Here is a 21240-nt window from a genome sequence, read left to right as displayed (position 1 = left end):
TTCATATTTTCACACAATTTTTATGTGTGTACAAATTGCAGATGTGCAGTACAAATTGCAAAATTTTTCTCTTGCTAGATTTTTAAGACCCATTTCATGTTTTGTGCCATCTACAAAATGTTATGACCAAATAATGATTTGACAATACCATTATTTTAAATTATGTTAAAATTATCCCAAAATATTAGAAAATATTATTTTATATATATCCTTTTTATTGCATTTTAAAATTACAAAGAAATGTGCATTTAAAAAAAGTGTGTGACAGACTTTGAATTGGTAGTATCAGACATCTGAATTTAATTACAAGTATGATAAATCTAAAACAAAGAAGACATATATAATCATATACATATGATAATGCTTAGTTTACATTTTAGATATCAGGTACATCTCTGTCCTAAAAGTATGGATAAAAATTTTGTACTTCTTATTCATGACATTTAATTCACCAAGCACCAAGGCAAAATTAACACTGACTCACCTCTTACTGAAGTAAATGCCTGTGACAAACATTTGTACAATATTATGTAAACAGCCAAGCAAATGAAATTACTCAATAAGCAAACTCAAATCAGTGTTTTAAAAAAATATAATCTTTGGTAATTTTCCTCTTTTAATGTTCTGACCTAGACAATAATGTACTATTTTGGACAAAGACTGTCATGCCATTTTCAATTTTGGACTAGAAATTGTCCTTATGGTATGATATGAGATATAAACAATAGCAATTTTTAAAAAGGAAAAATAAAAAGTTGAAAGAAAAAAATGACTTCCCCTTCTGCATGTGAGGACAGGGTCTTAAGAATCCCACTGACCTTCATATCCATGTCACTCCAGATTCATCTTCAGGCTGGTGGTCCTTTCATTGTCTGATTCTCCATGATCTCTATGGCTACAGAGAGACTATTGAATGTGAGGCCATCCTACTTGATACTCAGACCTTCATTTTTCTCAGCATTCTCTTGGAACAAAGAAGTTGCGGTCGGGGGGTGGGGGGCTTCAGATGCTCTCCCATTGTTTTTCTGTACCTGTTGCAGGTAGAGTGGTGCTTCATTGTTTGGTCTGTGTCAGTGCTGTGGGGTGCCCAGCAGAGGCAGAGGCCTTACTTGCACAATTCCCTTTCCTCTCCACAGTGGAAGTGGCTGTAACATTCTTGGCTAGGTCAGGCGCTTTTACACAGTTTTTAAAACATTCTTGAGAGAACTCGTCTGTGTTTAACAAACAGCCATTTGGGGGATCCATAGCTACCTTCATAAATTGTTTTCCACAGATGAAGCACAATGAAATAGAGCAACTTGAGTTTTTACCCAAGTACTACCTGTTAATAAATAGTTTCCATCAACAAAATGAACTTTTTGGTGTCCCCTATTACAGTAATGTGGTGAAATGGTTCCAAACCTTCTAATTCATTGTCATTACTTTATCAGAGTTGTCTTTAGGTTTAGGCTTAGAATCTTCCTCTCACAAAAACTCCCACTGAATTGAGTAATTTCTTCCAACTCTTTTTGACACCAGTGAGAGCATGCTTGCTCTGGTTGGTGCATAAGAGGTGGTTGGGGCAGATAAGTCAGAAAAAGACGTGCTTTCTGTGTTCAGTACAACTTGGGGCTCACCAGCTACCAATGGCTTTCTTTGTCTTGCAGTAAAAACTGAAAGTGGAATTAACCAAATGAACACAGTCCTGCTGCTCACTGCTATTTGAGTGTTAAAGACCTATCATATTGCTATCTGGGCTACTCAGTCTCTGTCCATTCCTGTGAATGTGCATTGCCCAGTGTACAAAGTTCAAATGTTACTCTTTTTTAATCACTCCCTTACTTGGAGTTCTTAGTGACAGCTCAATAACATTCCTGGGATGTTATTGAAAACTTGGTTTGGACAGCTGTAGCCATTTAGAGTTTTCCATATTTAAAAGTATAAGGCATAAATAGTGGCCTCACAAAAATGTCTATATTCTAATCCTGGGAACCTGTGACTGTTATGTTACATGGCAAAAGGAACTTTGCAGAAGCTTGAGATGGGGAGGTTCTCCTGCAGTTCCTTTTAAGGCTTTAGGGACAATTAAAATAAAGATGTTAAAATGGGACATGATGGTTAAAAGCATGGACTCTGTAGCCAAACTACTGTGTGATTATGGATAATTTGTTTTTCTATGCCTCACTTTTCACCTCTGAAAAATAGAACTAAACTATTGTTGTGAGGATTAGATGAGAGGATTAGGACAGTACGTGGCACATCACAAATACTCACAAGTGTTAGCTATTTCTTATTTACATAGCAATTCCATGTGGAAGAACATTTCTTCTGATCTCTGTTCTAGATCTGAGAGCACATGATTTAGCTGGAATAGCACAGTTTACACTGGATTGTGTGTAGTGATTTCTTTCTTATCCTTGTTAGTCTTCAGATTTTATGAATGTACTTGACTTGTTCTCATATTACCCTATGAAATTGGATATGTTAATTCTTCACTTATAAATCTTCCTTTTAATGCATTGGCTCAATTTACAACTATCATGGTTTTATCTTTGATGCAAAAACATGCAACCTTTTTCATCTTACCTGGGAGCTATAGATGGTATGGTATTATTTTAGTATTTGATCTTCTTTTATGTTTATTATTTCTTCACTCATTGATATAGATTCTCTAGCCATTTGTTTACTAAAGCATGATAACCTCTAGAACTGGAAATTCAGTCATTCATTCAATAAAATATTTCTTCAATAAAGATCTGTTTATTCCTTGTGCATACTACAAAAGGAACAGTTCCCACACCTTTCAGGATGCTTATTGTGTAGTCAGCAAGACAGAGCCAAAAGCACATGATTATAATTAGAGATGTGCACCAATGTCATAGGTTGGCAAAAAGAAGGGCTGAGGGAGTTCAATAAATCCAGCCAGATTTAGGACTCACTGAGTATGTAGGAGTTGACCATGCAGAGAGAGAGCACATCATAGACCATTCTGAAACACCTTAAATAGGCACCTTTCTATGTAATCTATGATCTTAATTACAGTCAGCTTCCTTCATCATGGAGCACAATGTTTGACATTCTACCTTGAATTAAACAAGAAATTCAGACTTGCAATCACTGCCTCCATATTAAATTATTTGAAGCATAATGATTACATTAAACTTACTGTGTAATCTCAGGCAAAAAGATTGTTGTTAAGGAATGTAGCATCAGCCCTACCATTTCAACTGAAAGATCTAGATGATGACAGGTTATAAAATTGACTCACCCCAAAGTAACAACAAGTTTAATATCAACTTGGAAAAAAATAATCTTAACATCAAAAAGACTTTGAAAGTTGTAAAGCAATCGTCTTTTGACTGTCAAAAAAAGGGTAGTAAAGAGGTAAGACATAAAAGAGGTAACATTCTTGGGGGTTTGGGGGGGTGGGGTAGGGTGGGTTCTTTTTTTTGTCTTTTTTGGAACTAGGCATCGAATCCAGGATTTTGCAAATGCAAGGCAGACACTTTGCCACTGAGTTACATCCCAACCCAACATTCATAATATATAAAGAAAAATTTTAATTGTAATAACCAAAGCAGAATACATGAGAGGAACAGACAACATGAGCGAGTGTGCGCACGTGCGAACACACACACACACACACACACACACACACATACACACACACACACACATTTAAAAATACCCGTTAAACATATAAAAAGATACTCAACTTTATTTTTAATAAAAAACCTAAATTAAAGCTACTGTTGGTGAGTCTTAGGGGAAATAGGTACTTATTAATCACTGGTGGGAATAGAAAAATGGTAGAGTTCCTTTGGAGGGAAATTGAGCATTCTCTAACAACATATAAGTACATTTTTTTGCCTTAGCAATCCCATTCCTGAGAATTTACTCTGAAGGTGCACCCGCAAAATGCAGGAAAAAGAGGGGGAAACACTTGCATATATACCAGATTCTCTGTTGAGGTGTTTTTTATAATGATAAAAAGTTAGAAATAATGTAGCCATATGAAGATTGACTGAATAAACTATGATACATAGGATGGTGTAGAAAATAATTCAGAAAATCTCCATGAACTAATGAGTGATTTTTAAAAATATATTATTAGCAGAATTTATCAAGGTAGTTCACATTAGCAGATTAAGGGGAAAGATTTCATAATGTTGTCAACAATGCAGAAAAAGTTCTCAGTTAAGTTTGAAATACAGCCTTGATTTTAAACCATTCTTGGCAAAGAACAGAAAAACATCCTTAACTTGATAAAACATGGCTACATGACATTTACAACCCAAAATCATTTAATGATGAATTTGAACAAAACAAGAGTGTCTATTACTTCTTTTCATCAGAATTGTTTTGGAAGCCCTAGCTACTGCACTAGGATAAGAAAAATGAAATATAAAAGGGGGGATGTTCTTTATTTGCATATTTATGAATATATAGAGAATATGCAAAAAAACCTATTCATAACTCATTAATAAGATAATGCGGTTTCTGGATATAAAATCTGTACAGACAAATCAATTCTATCTCAAACAAGTAATAGTTGTTAGAAAATGAACTATTATAATATATATAGTAGTATTAAATAATATCAAGGACCTTATTATAAATTCAACAAAAGAAATATATGAATTTTATGTAGAAAATAAACCTTTGTTGAAAGAAAGAAAAGAATATCAAAAGGAAAAGGAAACTGGAGTAATCTTGAAATTAGGGAAAAAGATGGAAGAGTGACTTAATAATTGTTATGGTTGGTGAGATGTTGAATTGTACGTTCTCTTTTACTTTTTTCATTTCTCTTGATTGAATTGTTTATGAGAATGCATTTTATAAAAGCAGTGAAGTCATTATTCTTTTTTTCATTTGTTCATAATAGTTATTCTTGACATTAGATTCATTTGGACTAATTATAAATGCATGGAATATAATTTGCTCCAATTCAGTCCCTTCACCCTCCCCATCCTCCCTCCCACTGTTCCCTTTGATCCACTTTACTGATCTATTTATTTACATTTTTTAAAATTAGTATCTTATAGATATTCAAAGTGATGAGTTTCATTATAGTATATTCACATATGTGCATTGGAAAGTTAGTTTGGGTTCATTCCACAGTTTTTCCCTACCCACTCCCCATTCCCTTCTTTTTCTTTTATTGATTTTATTTTTTTTTAAAATACAGGACAATGGAGTGTATTACAATTCTTATTACACATATAGAGCACAATTTTTTATATCTTTGTATAAAGCATATTCACGCCAATTCACGTTATACATGTACTTGGTTTTTTTTTTGCATTACAATTCTTATTACACATATATACCACAATTTTTCATATCTCTGTTTGTATATAAAGTAGGTTGACAGCCAATTTGTGTCTTCAGACATGTACTTTGGATAATGATGTCCATCACATTCATTCCACATTCATTAGGAGGCTAATCCCCTGCCTCCTCCCTTTCCCTCACTCCCCTCTTCCCTATCTAGAATCCATCTATTCATCCCATGTTCCTCCTCCCTACCCTATTATGAGTCAGCCTCCTTATATCAGAGAAAACATTTGGCATTTGTTTTTTGGGGATTGGCTAACTTCACTTAGCATTATCTTCTCCAATGCCATCCATTTACCTGCAAATGCCATGATTTTATTCTCTTTTTAAAAAGTTCATTGTGTATATATGCCACATTTTTAAAAATCCATTCATCCACTGAAGGGCATGTAGGTTGGCTCCACAGTTTAGCTATTGTGAATAGTGCTGCTATAAACATTGATGTGGCTGTGTCCCTGTAGTATGTTGTTTTTAAGTCCTTTGAGTATAGTCCAAGGAGAGCAATAGCTCGGTCAAATGGTGGTTCCATTCCCAGATTTCCAAAGAATCTCCATACTGCTTTCCAGATTGGCTACACCAATTTGCAGTCCCACCAGCAATGTATGAGTGTACCTTTTTCCCCACATTCTTGCCAACACTTATTGTTGTTTGTCTTCATAACAGCTGCCATTCCGATTAGAGTTGTATCTTAGTTTTGATTTGCATTTCTCTGATTGCTAGAGATGTTGAAAATTTTTTCATATATTTGTTGATTGATTGTATATCCTCTTCTGAGAAGTGTTTGTTCAAGTCCTTGGCCCATTTTTTGATTGGGTTACTTGTTTTTTCAGTGCTTAGCTTTTTGAGTTCTTTATATACCCTAGAGATTAGTGCTCTATCTGATGTGTGAGGGGTAAAGATTTTGTCCCAGGATGTAGGCTCTCTGTTCACCTCACAGATTGTTTCTTTTGCTGAGAAAAATCTTTTTAGTTTGAATCCATCCCATTTATTGATTCCTGGTTTTAATTCTTGTGCCATAGGAGTCTTATTAAGGAAGTTGGGGCCTAACCCATATGATGAAGATTAGGGCCTACCTTTTTCTTCTGTTAGACACAGAGTCTCTGGCTTAATTCCTAGGTCCTTGATCCATTTTAAGTTAAGTTTTGTGCATGGTGAGAGTTATGAGTTTAATTTCATTTTGTTGCATATGGATTTCCAGTTTTCCCAGCACCATTTGTTGAAAATGCTACCTTTTCTCCAGTGCATGTTTTTGACACCTTTTTCTAAAATAAGCTGATTGTAATTTTGTGGGTTAGTCTCTGTGTCCTCTATTCTGTACCATTGGTCTACCAGTCTGTTTTAGTGCCAATACCATGCTGTTTTTGTTACTATTGCTCTGTAGTATAGTTTAAGGTCTCATATACCGATACTCCCTGTTTCACTCTTCTTGCTAAGGATTTCTTTAGCTATTCTTGATCTCTTATTTTTCCAGATGAATTTCATGATTGCTTTTTCTATTTTTATGAGGAATGCCATTGAGATTTTGTTTGGAATTGCATTAAATCTATATAGTGCTTTTGGTAGTATGGTCATTTTGATTATATTAATTCTGCCTATCCCAAGAGTGAGGTAGATCTTTCCAGAAATAGTAAATGAATTCAGCAAAGGAGCAGGATATAAATCAACACCCATAAATCAAAGGCATTTCTGTATATCAGTGACAAAGCCTCTGAGAAGGAAATGAGGAAAACTGCCCCATTTACAATAACCTCAAAAAAAATAAGATACTTGAGAATCAACGAAAGAAGTCAAAGATCTATACAATGAAAACTACAGAACCCTAAACAGAGAAATCAAAGAAGATCTTAGAATATGGAAAGATCTACACATTCCTTTCTTAAAAGGAGAAAGGGAGGAAGAGGGAGGGAGAGGGGAAAGGTGGGCAGGGTCAGATCAGAATATGATAGCCCAAAGGGTGGGGTTTTGGCCTGCTGAGAACTTCTAACTGAAGGAGATTGGAATCCCGAAAGCAACCTAGGCAGCAAAGCCTCTGCCCTCCTCCTGCCCTCCTGTCCTTCACCCTTCTCTCCCAAAGCCTTCTCTCATAAAACCTAGAAAGCTCTCTCTCTCTCTCTCTCTCTCTCTCTCTCTCTCTCTCTCTCTCCCTCTCTCTCTCTCTCTCTCTCCTCTACCCTCCCTGCTATTCCCTTCCTGTCCCCTTACCCTCCCTTACCCACTCCCTTAAAAACCCTCATTTCAGACAGGACCTGCCTTAGGTCCAGAAGGACAGAAGGCTATACAGAGAGGCCAAGAAGAATCTGACCAGACAGGGCTTGCTAGGATCCTGGCAGCCTTTTACCATTAGCTCACACCCCCTTTCCAGTCATTTCTACATGGCCGTCCATTCTTCATGGAACATAAACATAAAAACAGGAGTTTTCCCTGGATCTGTAGGTCTTTATTTCTGAAGGCTTTTAGGTCAAATAAAGTTCTATTAAATAAATGTTATGATTTTTAAAATGTAAAGATATATACTAGTTCATAAATTAGAAGAAGCAAATTATATAGATAGACTATTTCTGAAACTCATCTGAATTTTTATTGCAGTTCCTGGACCTTTTATACAGCTATAGAATTAAGATACTGTATTAGTGATAAGAGGATAAACAGTTCGGTAAGACAGAAAACTCAGAAAGTGATTGCCACATGATTTATGATTGAGGTGGGACTGCAGATCAGTGGTGGAAAATGTCAGTCTTTTTAATAAGTAGTGCTGAGACAATTGAGTATTTATGTGAAATTGAATGAAATTAAAGCTCCTACTATACACCATAGACAATAATTCTGTGTGACATATAGAATTAAGTGTGTGGGGCTGGGAATGTGGCTCAAGCATTAGCATGCTCGCCTGGCATGCGTGTGGCCCGGGTTCGATCCTCAGCGCCACATACAGACAAAGATGTTGTGTCCGCCAAATACTAAAAAATAAATATTAAAACTCTCTCTCTCTCTCCCAATCTCTCACTCTCTCTCACTCTTTCTTAAAAAAAAAAAAAAGAATTAAGTGTGAATGGCAAAACAATAAAATGCTTTCAAGATAATACCTTTATGATTTTGGAGTGGGGTAAGTTTTCTTAAATATAACATAAAAAGCACTGATTGTAAAGGAAGATATTAAGAAATTTGATATTACTAGCAGTAAGTATTTATCATAATCAGAAGACACCATGGCAGACAAAAGTCATTCTTAATATTCAAAACTAATACTTGGTGTTAGAAGTTAGCAACGGTTGCTATCTTTTGGAAGAGTGCATTGGATAGGGTGTGGGGAAGGACACTCCCAGGAGGCTGATCATATCTTTCCTAGATCTGATGCTAGTTATACAGGTGTATTCACTTTGTGAAAGTTCAGCAAACTGTGCTAACAATTTGTACATTTTAAAATGTATATGCTCTACTTCAACAAAAAGTCTTTATAAAAGAAAACTAAGAAGCTATTTGTAAAACATTTGTCCAGCAAAATAATAGAGACCTCCTACAGCTCAATAAGATAGACATCTCAATAAAAAATCGAGCAAAATATTTGAACACACTTCAGAAAGAGGAAATCATTTATTTGATTTATTTGAAAAGGTGCTCAACCTTATTAATCTTCAGAGGAATGCAAATTAAAATGATTGATCTCTTTATACCAAAATTGGCTAACATGAAGAATCTGAGAAAACAGTACCTAATGAGGAAGTGGAGCAATGAGAACACTACTGCACTTGGGCTAGGAATAAAAATTGGCACAACCACCTTGGGAAATGGATTGTCATTACATAGTAGGTATGGAGGTTGCTGCAGTCTCTGGCTGGGCACAAAATCACGAGCCACCACACAGCTTGTATATTCAAACAGCAATTCTTTATTCCTGAACTCACACCGGCCATCTACAAACACGTTCTGGGGGAGTCCAGGTTCTCTGCCCAAATCCACCACTCCACTGGGCTTCTGTCTCCCAAATATACTGTCTGACCCTAAGAACTCAAGAGGAACTCAGGCAGCAGGATATGCCCTATTCTAAAGGGGGAACACTCTAATCTCCTATTATGCTAAACCGGGGACACCCTAAACACGGATCCACCCTGGTCCTTGAGCAAGGTCACCTTTCAGGAGTCCTTCCACTAGACAGCATGGGAGTAGCTGGCAAGGAAATTGTCATACCTACTTGGCTGATGGCTTCCAGCAGAGGTAACATGCCAGGTGACTTAGTGATTCCTCTGTTTCAGAAATGGGTGCTTATGGGCACCAGAAGATGTTCAGAAGAGTATTTATAATAGCCTTGTTAACTATATCCAAACACTTGGAGTAATTCAAATATCTATCAACACAAGAATTTGTACATAAACTGTAGCATATTTATACAGCCATGTACTACATAATAGAATGAACTTTTCTGCAGAAAAATTCATATATGATATACATACATGTGAATATGTATGTATATAAATATCAATGTATACATATTCACATTTTTCATAAAATTTCAGAGGTGTTTCTTAGCTCTCTGAAGTTCATCCCAGATGTCCAGGTACAAGCCCCTCTTCTAAAAGTACCCTCATTTGTCAATCAAAGAAGATGCATAAAAAAGGTATTATGTATATATTTAATGATATCAGCCTGAGCCCAGTTAGGTTTGTTAATGCAACAGTGGAATGCAGCCTCCAGGCCTTCCCATTCTTACATTTGTCTGTATTGTCTTCATATTTGTTTAAATTAGAAAGTAATACATTTTTAACAGCATTGTTGAGGTATAATTTGTATATCATAACATTTCCCTTCTGTAAGAATAAAATTCATTGATTTTTGACACCTCTATAGAGTTTTGCATCTGTCACCACTATACAAGTTCAGAACATTCCCATCGCCTCTCAAAATTTCCTCAAGCCACATTTGCCATCAATCAAATGTGTATTTTCAAATATAGTGTGTTGATTGCTTCATGTATTTCAAATAACTCATCATTAAAAATAGCATAACACATTGATGAATAGAAACTTGAAAACCATCAACCAAAATCTTTTGTTAAATGTATTTTGAGGTTCTGTATACATACTTGATTAAAATCAGCTTATTTGCATCTGTTCTCTACTGGTAGTTTCAAAAAAGGGAACATACTGAACAGTTGATTTCTTCCTTCATATGTTCTTGGTGGGTGAATGTTGTCATGTTGTTCTGGGTGGGTTTTAGTTTTAAAAATTTTACTTGGTTTTGGGGAAAATGTTCAGTTATACAAATGGCCCTTTTATATGGCAGTCTGTATATTACTACTTTCTTAGAATAAATCATACAAAATAGAATGAAGAATAGAAGTTAGACTATATAGTTAAATTAAAACATAAATATCAAATTGTAAATTATTCTTTATTAGGAGTAACTAAAGGAAAGAATGTATTGATCAACTCTGATATTAAATGTCTCAGACTTTAGAACAGAATAACAAGTATTTTAAAAGCTTTTCTTGTCTTTGTTCTACCACTTCATATTAAGATGCTGAGTATAATATAGAAGTACATATGGAATATAAATATTATGTGAGCATATTGTACTATTATGTATAATTGGGCTTCCTCAAGTGATGTTTTTAACAAACTTTTATTGTACATACTATACACTATTATTATAGAAATTATTATTTCTGCTTAAAGGTGATTGTATGGTTGGGAAATGCAGATATATTATGTGTAAAATTAAATATTTTTCTAAAAAAGTATAAATCAGATGTTCATGAATTTTGGACATAAAAATACATAATGCCTAGCTAGTTCTTAAGAGGTAGGCTATATCTTCTGTTTGTCAAAGTATTTACTCTGAAATATTGGTGGAGCTATCTTTTATTGAGGTTTCTCTGTTGCCAGGTACTTTATTACCAAGGTTGCCATCAGAACCAGGAATGACATTACTCACTATCAGGATTGAGAAAATTGGTCTGAAAGACCCTGGACAGTGCATTGATCCCTATATTACAGTTAGTGTAAAGGGTAAATAACTGGCAAATTGCATTATGTTTTTTCTCATATGGGACAAAGTTTTTGACAGGGGATGGTCTTGTATATGTGACAACTTACTTTAATGCATTCTATAATGAGGCAAAATCCTAGAAGAGATCATAACAGAACATAGTTCTGAAAGACTTACAAAATATATTTCCTACTTGCTTTTGAGTTTGTATAGATTTTTGCTCTTCAGATTCCAGCTAACGTGCGGACTAAACATACACATTGTCCTTAACAGCAGCTACAGCCTTCAGGATGTAGATTAACAATAGCACTCCTCACCTTCCATGGGTGTGTAGTTTTCTACACAAAGCCCCATGTCCTGTTTTCCCATCTCTCCTGCTTCAGCCCCTCTTCTTCCTGTGCTACTGAGGTATCTACATAGGTGAGTCCTACAGAGGCAGATGAAAATCAGGGGACAGGGAAGTAGGGTGCGTCCATAACATCCATGCCCTGAGAGCAATCCCGTGGGATGAAGATGTGATTAAGGAATAAATGATACCATTTTACAGAAATAACTATAGTTAGTACAAATGGCTTATTTTAATCTGTAGTTTTGCACCAAAGGAACAGATCGGTGCTGAAATTAAATGGAGGAACTTTTATCAATTGCAGAAATAAAGTCAGATCCATGGGTTCATTAGAGCTAATTAAAAGAAAAATATGACCACAAAGAAAAAGATTTATTTAAAGAACCTAATCCACAGCACTAATACTGGTACACTTTTAAATTCCGATGTTACTAGTTATCAAATATATAGTATACTGGAAAATATTTACATTGTTTGATAGACCATTTGTAAAACTGCATACTCATTCAGAAAGTATACTTAAAACACAAAAATATTTAATGATGTTGTAAATGTTAAGTTACCTTTGCATATGTTAAACTGAAATATTTTTATGTAAATATTTTTTAATTATTAAATGTACTAAATTGTTTTTGAGCTTTTTGAGACACATAAATGAATAACACATAAACACTGAGGAGTTATTAAATGAGTCCATGTTGAATTTGATTAAACTGAGATTTTAAAACCCAGAAAATTAAAACTATATATAATGTACCATCTGGTTGTTGTAAATTCAGGGTATGTTGTAAACAGTATAACCAGAATTTAGATAATATATATGAAAAATTATTCATTAACCAAAGGGTTTTTGTTGGCTGTTCTCATCCATTTTTGGTTCTTAACAGGGAAATTAGGATAAGGTTAGGTTTAAAGGCTTTTCTAAATAAGCCATATACTTGATCAAAGTTAGAAATTGGTGGCAGAGCTCCATTGTGGCAAATTATATACTCCAGATTTTTTTTTTTTTGCATAGAAAAATATAGTGGACTATTCCCTAAGGAAAACATGTTTGTTCTTTTTACCACTTCACTATGAAGATCAAGTTTTGTCCACTTGGCCATGTAAAGGCTTCCTTGTCCCCTTCATGAGGTCTCCTATCCAGTCTATATTCATTTCTCTCCACATACTCCATGAACTTCAACAACTCTCACATACTTGCTCACACCAAATAGGAATCTCTTAGCCTGAGAATCTCCTCTCAGCTCTTTCCATGCCTCTTTAGGAACTGAAACCTTTGCAGTTTCTAGATTTTCTGTCTGTATATGTGAATGCTCATAAGCAGAAACTTATTTGTTTCTCCAGATCTGAATGGCATAGATTTAACTCCTGTGCAAGATACTCCTGTGGCTTCAAGAAAAGAAGATACATATGTTCATTTTAATGTGGACATTGAGCTCCAGAAGCATATTGAAAAATTAACCAAAGGTTTGTAATTATCAGTTACTGACTTCTTAAGGACTTCTTAAGGACAGTACTTATCTGGGTTTGTGTTGATAGTGTACTTAAAACAAGATCTTATGTCACATAGTTATGAATATTGACTTAAAGAAAGTCAAATCAACATTTTTTTTTAATTATGAGAATTAGCAGTTGCATTATCTAGTTGTGTAATAATGTGGTTAAATATTATTTGACAGGGAAGTATTTCTCATAATACAGAGTTAAGGAAGCAGGTTCTCTAATAATTACCTTAAGTCCTTTTAGGAACCTAATGATTACTTTCTAACAGTTAAGGAATTATTTTTTTTCTTTCAATAAGATGCTTTGGGTAAAAAGATACTATAACTGGCAGTTAGTTTGTAAGAATATGGAAAGGACAATCTGGGCATGGTGGTTTCAGGAGGGAGAGAAATAAAATATCAAAGGAACTCTTTTAAATTTCTATTCTAATATAGGTGCTTATTGAAACCATTTTTATAGGTACTGCTGATACTTAAGTAACTTCTGTTTTTCTTGTGGTATTTAATATTTTATATTCTTTGGTAGTTTATGATTCTACCTGTGTACATAACTTACATTCTTGCTATACAATTTTGTTGTACTTTGTAGAATTAAATGATATGGAGAAATGTCACTCAGACATGGTAGATGAGCTTGGAGTGACAGCCACAGTGAGTTATCAACAGTTGTGTCATCAGACTGTTTGACACATGTTACTTTGTAAAATCATAGGCTTCTGGTGACACATAAGAAATGTGTGGTCTCTGGCTTATGTGGTTTGTTTTAATTCCTTAGGTGCAGCTATCTTCTTTGAATTCAAACACTACAAGCCTAAAAAAGGTTTACCAGCACCAAGTGTTTTGCTTTCATGGAGATGGATGAGATTAAACCTGGGCCAATTGTAATAGAACTGTAAGTGATATACATATAGGATTCATACTGTACTAATGGTTACTAGTTCATGTTTCTTCTTAGTCCCTCTTATCTAGAATGTAACATTGGAGTAAATCAATCATCAAAGTATTTTAAACAATCATCTTTCTATTGTGGTTACAGATACAAGAAACCCACTGACTTTAAAAGAAAGAAATTGCAGTTATTGACCAAGAAACCACTTTATCTTCATCTACATCAAACTTTGCACAAGGAATGATTCTGACATGAGTAATGTGGAATTTCTGTGAATTTTTCCACTCAGTAGAAACCATCATAGCTCTGGGTAGCATATTCATCCTTCAGGAGGCAGGAAGTGAGCCGTACCTATAGGCCAGTGAGTCCTTTGCAAAGCTGTACCACAGAACTAAAGTCCAGCACCTCATTGTTATGACTCCTTTGGATACAAGGTTTATTGTAGATTTTGAAACATGTTTTTACTTTTCTATTAATTGTGCAATTAATAGTCTTTTTCCTAATTTACCACTGTTCCTACCCTGCTTCCTGGAACAATACTGCTGTGGTAGGTATGCTCATCTTCAAACTTTAAAATACAGCAATAAGAATATGCTAGAGTTTACACCTTTGCTCACTTTTGCTCCAATATGGTCTTTTGATTTGAATTAAGTTCACACTTTTGAATTGAATTGGGTAGGATAGTACCAGATTGCTTTGAAAGGAAATTGGATCAGTTATGGTCTGTCTTATAGGCTGTTCCTTAGAGCTGGCCTAAATTCACCATCATCTGATAGTTCTACTTAGAAATAGTGTGCCTTGACCAGATCAATATCTTATATGGGAGTGCCCCCCAGATTGTAGCTGTGATTTTTTTCCAGATGACCAGATTGTTTTTCTGAAAGTGAGCATATTTTTAGTCATGTTGATTAGTTGTTCTACATCACATTGCTATTGTTTCTAGGGTTAACATTAATGATTATAGGGTTAACATTAAAACCATCTCTCTCAGAATAATTACAAATTTTTCGGTGGGTTTAAATCATGTCATCTAAAAATAATTGAGTCAGATGCTAATGAGATACTGCAGGAACAACTGCTGTTTTTCTGACAACTGATTGTGAAACCTTAAAACCTGCATACCTTGTCTTTATAAAGTGATGAGTATGCAAAATCTGGAAAGATATTCTATTTTTTAATATAGGTAGATACAACTGCCATTTATTTCCTATTTAGATATATTGACATTCATATGAAAATATGCAGGTCATTAGCCTATTATAATTTCACCATTTACATTACTTTTAACTTAATGATGAGACATAAATAAAACTTTCATAGTACACAAGGTGGATATTTGATACACAGAACATAAAGATTTGTGAGGAGCTTTTTTGTGGGTTACATGTAGAACCCATGTATTTTAATATTCACTATTTTAAATGAACAATGCATGAAAGGAATGCAATACTTGGCCTATTTTTAAACTAGTGTAAACCCTAATCATACCATCTGTTTGCTTTTTAAAATGAATAACAGTAATTTTAGCCCTTGTACTTCAAGTGATCTAGTCTTTAATTTTTCAGTTGTCTGTTAGGTCAATTTTGTTTACTAGATGAATGTTAATAAAACTATATGAGCCTGAAAGAATTCTCAACCAAATTTAGTCTTTTCTTTCATCTGGATTGGGTTAATTTCACAAGTGCAAAAATAGTTCAGTCTACAGTAGTTCTAGGAAATGAAGAATTTGCCTTAATAAAATGTTCACTCAACTGAAACGCTGAGTAGTCAAAATTTCCAGACTGTAAACTTCTCAAGAGAAGGGCCTCATCTTGTTCCATGTCATGTAAACTTTCCAAGGTGCTTGGCAGCACTCTGTACCCTGTGGAGTACTCAGTACCTTTTTGTTTGATGTTACTGATGTTGAAGTTGCTCCCTTAAAATCTACTATTAAAATGTAGCAAAACTGATACATTGTTCTTTCTGTTTTTTCATAGACTATAAAACATGTATATCAAAGTGATAATTAAAAAAAAAAACTTTTTTTTGGTTGTAGATGGACACAGTACCTTTATATTTATATGTGGTGCTGAGGATCAAACCCAGTGCCTCACACGCAACCCCAGCCCCTCAAAGTGATAATTTATATGAAGAAACATTTAGCATCCTTCACATAAGAATGCTTTTTTTAACCTCTATTTATTTATGTGATGCTGAGGATTAAACCCAGGGCCTTGCCTGTGCTAGGCAAGTACTCTACCACTGAGCCACAACCCCAGCTGCCACCAAAGAATGGGGTTATATGAAAAAAAAGAGGATGCTTTGTATGAATGTCTTTCATCAGCATTAAACAAACTTAAATTGAATATTGTCATTAGCTTAGCTTTAATTCAGACCTGAATGACCAAACATCCCCTGCCAAAAAAGGTGGTTTTATCTTGAAGCAATTAACACAAAACAATCTGTATCTCACAAATTAGTTGTTTAAATTTACTTTCTAGTGTGGGAGGGGATGAGTCACTGGACAATAATTACAACTATAGCAGTAATACTTTCAGGTTGAAACACTACTGCTTCACAAATGAAATGATTTTAGTAACTAAACTCAAACACAATTTGCTGGAGAGGACTTCTAAAACTTTTGAGATACAAAAGTATAATTGAATCAAGGGACAGTATTCTCTCACAACCGGTATATGGGCAGCTACCTTGGGCTTTGCTACAGAAGTGGTACAATCAGATGGATGTAAGGAGAGGAAATTATGGGTGGGCTCAGAACTGCTCAGATAAACTACGTAGAACGCATTATAGCTTACTAATAGAATAAATACAAAAAAGGCTTTAGAGGGAAAACTACTGTTGCTTTGAATAAAAAAATAAATCTGCCTTTCCTTGAAAATCTATCTTCCTAGCTGACATCACCTTTATTTAAATGCTATTTTAAAATTAGAAGTTATAGTAACTTCAGCATTGCCATGTGTCCTGTAGAGGTTGAAAGATACATTCAAAATTGGTGTTTGTGACTTAAATTTTATTTTACATGGCTAAAAATGGCATAAGGTATTATATGGTTTTTCTCTTACACACAGCTGCTGCTTCTGATATTAAATGGAAGCTATGTAGATTGAATTCTTCCTAACGGACTCAAATTCTTTTTGATTCTGAGTCATCTTCAGTAGTTTAGAGATTTTGTTTCACAGAGATTTTGTTTCACACTGAAGCTTTTGCCCCTATTTTGAGAATACTTAGGGGACATAAAAAGAACAATGATATGTTCTAGGTTCCAACAATCCTATTACTTTCTAGAACTTTAAAGAATGGAAGAATATGGTCTCGCAGTAAACAAAAGTACCAGGCTTTTATAATTTTATTTAAATCTTAAACCTCTTAAAATGTACTGTTAAAATTGCTGTAATTTAAATTACAGCTCTGGAGAGCTAGTTCTTAGGAACATTGTTTTAAAGACAGTAGTTACAGATTCAGGACTTGCTTTAATTGATTTTTAAATAAAATATATTTGAGTATCTGTAAAAAAAAAGAATTTAATTCAGCCCATAGTTGCTGATTAAGGACATTATAAGCCTTAGGGTTTCATTCATTCTTAGAGGATTATACTTTTCTAATTTTTTTTATCATATTCCTTGAAAATCAGTGGCAAGGTATGGGAAAGAGAAGAGTGTGTGTGCACATTTTTTTTAAAAGAAATTTCCTTATTTTTTATAGACACAACATACCACCCTATATTTTACTGTTTTAATGCAATACTGGCAAAAGCAGTAGAACTTCAGGTCAAACAACTCTTGCTACTAATGTAAACTCATTCTCAGAAAACCATTCTCACATGGACAGTGGTTAGAAAAAAGTACATGAATGTGCTACAAAAATAGAGCCACAAGACTTCTCACAAGTAAAAGAAATTCCTCTGTATAAGTCCACAGTTGACCAAGGTCCAGCCTCCTTAACAGTGAGCAACAGGAAATATGTTGCCAAGTCACCATCTTCAGTTCTGAGAGTGAGTTTACATGCTTCCCCAATGGCACAAAGTCTCATGACGATCCAATGAATCAACAGACACTTGGGAAATATTAATAAACAATTTTTTATGAACAATTACAACAAAGAACTTCAGCAAGAAGGAAAATGAAGTTTATGATCTTTGAGTAAACATTTTTAGCGTAACAGTCTCTGCGACCAGATATTTAAAGAGAAAAATCAAGCTTATAAAACACCATTTCTCTGTTATCAACTGGAATACACTAAAAATAGGATACTGGAAATACATGTTCTTAAAGCATTTCCACAAGAAATGTCCATAATTATGACATTCTAAACCATTTAGCAATTGTATATGCTACATTAACTAAAACAAAGGTATTCCTTATTGCACATTTTAATGTTGGAAGGATACTCTAGTTTAAGTGGGGGATATTTAGGGGGAAAATATTTTGGCTCCAAATGTATACTGCACCAAGGCAGCTTCATTCTAAAAACATAAACCATTTAAAATAAACTTTTATATTTTGAAGCCAATAATCCTTCAACACAATGAATAGTTCATAGTCCACTTTCTGACTAAGTGTCAGAGGTTAATTTTATGGGCCCTGTTTTAAGGCCTGTGAACAGCCCTCACTACTCTGAGAATCGGGTGTAGGTGGAGGTTCATCTTTAAAGCCTGAAGACATTAAGTCTTTTGCAGCAGGTGGTGGCCCATAGTCTTGGGGACCATGAGTTGGAGGTGGTAATGGGGCACCAGGAATGAAGTACTCTCTTGGGCCAAATGAGCCTAAAGGTCTAAATGGTGCAGGTCCTGGAAAAAAATCACGAGGGTCAAAAGGCAAATCCCATTGTCCAGGTGGAACACCTGGTGCATATTCTCTGAAGTCTATTGGTGGACGGATACTAGGACCTGGAAAATAAAAAGGAAGTTATGTAAATACCCAGAAATTTCTGAACTTGGGTGATTTCAAGTATGTTAATATAGTCTTTAATTTCTCCCAAGCCTAGAACATCAACTGGTGAACATCCTGACTTGCCAGATGAGGCAAACTGAAATGGAACAAGTTTAGGTTATAGCCTGGCCAACCAGCCATGAAGCAACATATTAAGGATTTAAACATGGCTCTACCTAGCTCCAGGCTTATCTTTTATCTTTCCCTACTATATAATTGCAGAATTATTTCTATCTCACAAGAGCTCCATTTATATTTGGAAGTACTATATTACCATGACAAGATGATAGATTATGAAATAAGAACTTTACTACATCAAAGAAATTTTGATAAAAGGAAATCCCACTATTTATTACTGTATCCATTAAAAATTCATGAAGTATTTCAGCATGGACTTTACACATGCCATCAGAATCAAGGTGCATGCCCCCCTGGAAAAGGCCTTCCACAGCCACCTAATTAAATCAGCAACATTTATTAGGTCACTGTTAAATCCTCCTCTTTAACACTTCCCTCTGACTTTTCTCAAGGTAAGGAGGGTTTGACTTTTCCTTTTCTATATTCTATAACCTACTGCCTATGATTCCATTATGGGTGATTACAAACTTTATGTTATAGGATTTTCATATCTGTGACAAAATTTTAAGTTATGGCATGTGTCTCATCCACCTTTTCATCTATTGCAGTGCATATCAACATATTTTCAACAAACATCTGCAGAAGTAATATTTCTGGCTTTTCTCTATATAGCCCCTTATCCTTGTCTATGAGATAGCTATTGCCTATCTCAGTATAAGATTATGTAGTGTCCCATATGTCCCAAAAAACTGGAGGAAAAGTTAAAATGTACTCAGCTGTATCCTTTCATTGTTAAGACCTGAGATAGCAACCAACTGTTTTAGCAAGCAATAGAAATGAAAGATGAATGTGATTTATAAGTCAATCACTACTGTTCAGATCATCATACCAAATGGTGGAGGAATTGGCCGAGGCCCAAAAGGCCCACCGAGCTGAAATGGCGGTCCATACCAAAAGGGAGGTGGTGGAGGCCGTCGCATCGGGGGTTCCATAGGGGGGCCCATGAAGGGTACCCCTGAGAAAGGAGGGGGCCCTTTCATAGCCATATTAACCTGCAATTTAAGATTTTAAAGAAGTTAAAAGTTTTAAAATTCCTATGTATTAAGACAAAGTACCAACACCGATAAAAGCTAAAACCAAAACAGGCACCTGTCCAGAGAACACCATCAGTGCAACAAAACTCTACCCACCCCTCCTGTGTATTCCCACTGACAGCTTACAGAAGTTAGAAGGATTCCACAAGAGGGAGCAGTTTGTTAGTGATTATATCTGCTCAGGAAAGGGAAAGGCAAGAGGACTGGCAGAGGTTATTAACAGAGGTGATTTCTGACCAGTATGTCATGCTGTATTCACTACAACCTATTTCAAAGGGAGTCCCCCTCCTCCCCATCACTTCCCTTTCATCACAATAGCTCATTACTTCCATATTAAGAATGAACAGAATAAAATGAAAAATACATTCTTTACCCATGTAATAATAGCTACTATTCAGAGTATCTTCAGTAAGTCTTTCATAATTATTCAACCTCTGAGATCTTTAAGTAGACTGTTTTGTTTTAAATAAGAGGGAACAAAAGCAAATGGATTATGATAATTTGTTGAAGGCCACACTGCATATTAAAGGGTTTCAATCCCAGGTTTGCCTGCAAGCCATGCTTTTCCCACCTCTACTCCTCTATAACAACGGGTCTTTGCTCTCTTTTAAATCTTCTACTACAAAGGGGTTTGGGGGTCTTATCTAAGCTGCCCTTAGATTGCTCCAGAGATGTATATTCCTGGAATATGTATACACTGGAACTTGAGAAGTATTTTCCAACACAATGCTATATACACAAATTAGGAAGACAAGGCTTTAATATTTACTTTCATTTACTGTACACCATTTGAGATATTGATTTATCATTTCCTATGAGTAGTGAGTTTGAAACTAAACAATTAAAAATTTATTTTATTATAGAGCTGCAGAAGACCTACCAGATATAATAGCAACACAGTTACAAGAAAATGCACTTATGTGAACAAATGAGACCATTGCTTGGGACTGGCTCAAGAGGTCATTTCAGATTATCATTGTTGCACTGAAACAGTATTTCACTTTCAGAAAATCTGATACCAATCTAATTCAAATCACTCAAAATAGGGTTTGCACAAATGGAGGAATTCTTAAATAGCATTCTTCCAAACAAAAATAAAAATGAT

At 34.9% G+C, this 21240-nt stretch overlaps 1 protein-coding gene and 1 pseudogene across 1 annotated transcript in view; one reads left to right on the top strand and one right to left on the bottom strand.

Moving 5' to 3' along the window:
* Positions 1-14279, top strand: part of LOC143639942 (axin interactor, dorsalization-associated protein-like) — a 36798-nt pseudogene extending 22519 nt beyond the window's left edge.
* A 4140-nt stretch (positions 14280-18419) lies between these two features.
* LOC143386976 (transport and Golgi organization protein 1 homolog) overlaps positions 18420-21240 on the bottom strand; it is a 39724-nt gene continuing 36903 nt past the window's right edge. The window contains exons 28-29 of the mRNA XM_077107965.1: positions 19931-20093; positions 18420-18920 (exon numbers count right to left, since the gene is read on the bottom strand). Coding sequence (XP_076964080.1) covers positions 18607-18920; positions 19931-20093 — 477 coding nt within the window. The 3' untranslated portion in view covers positions 18420-18606. The remainder of the gene's footprint in view (positions 18921-19930; positions 20094-21240) is intronic.

Source organism: Callospermophilus lateralis, unplaced genomic scaffold (assembly GCF_048772815.1).
Source record: "Callospermophilus lateralis isolate mCalLat2 unplaced genomic scaffold, mCalLat2.hap1 Scaffold_101, whole genome shotgun sequence".
Classification (NCBI taxonomy): domain Eukaryota; kingdom Metazoa; phylum Chordata; class Mammalia; order Rodentia; family Sciuridae; genus Callospermophilus; species Callospermophilus lateralis.
This window is presented reverse-complemented; position numbering and strand designations above follow the sequence as displayed.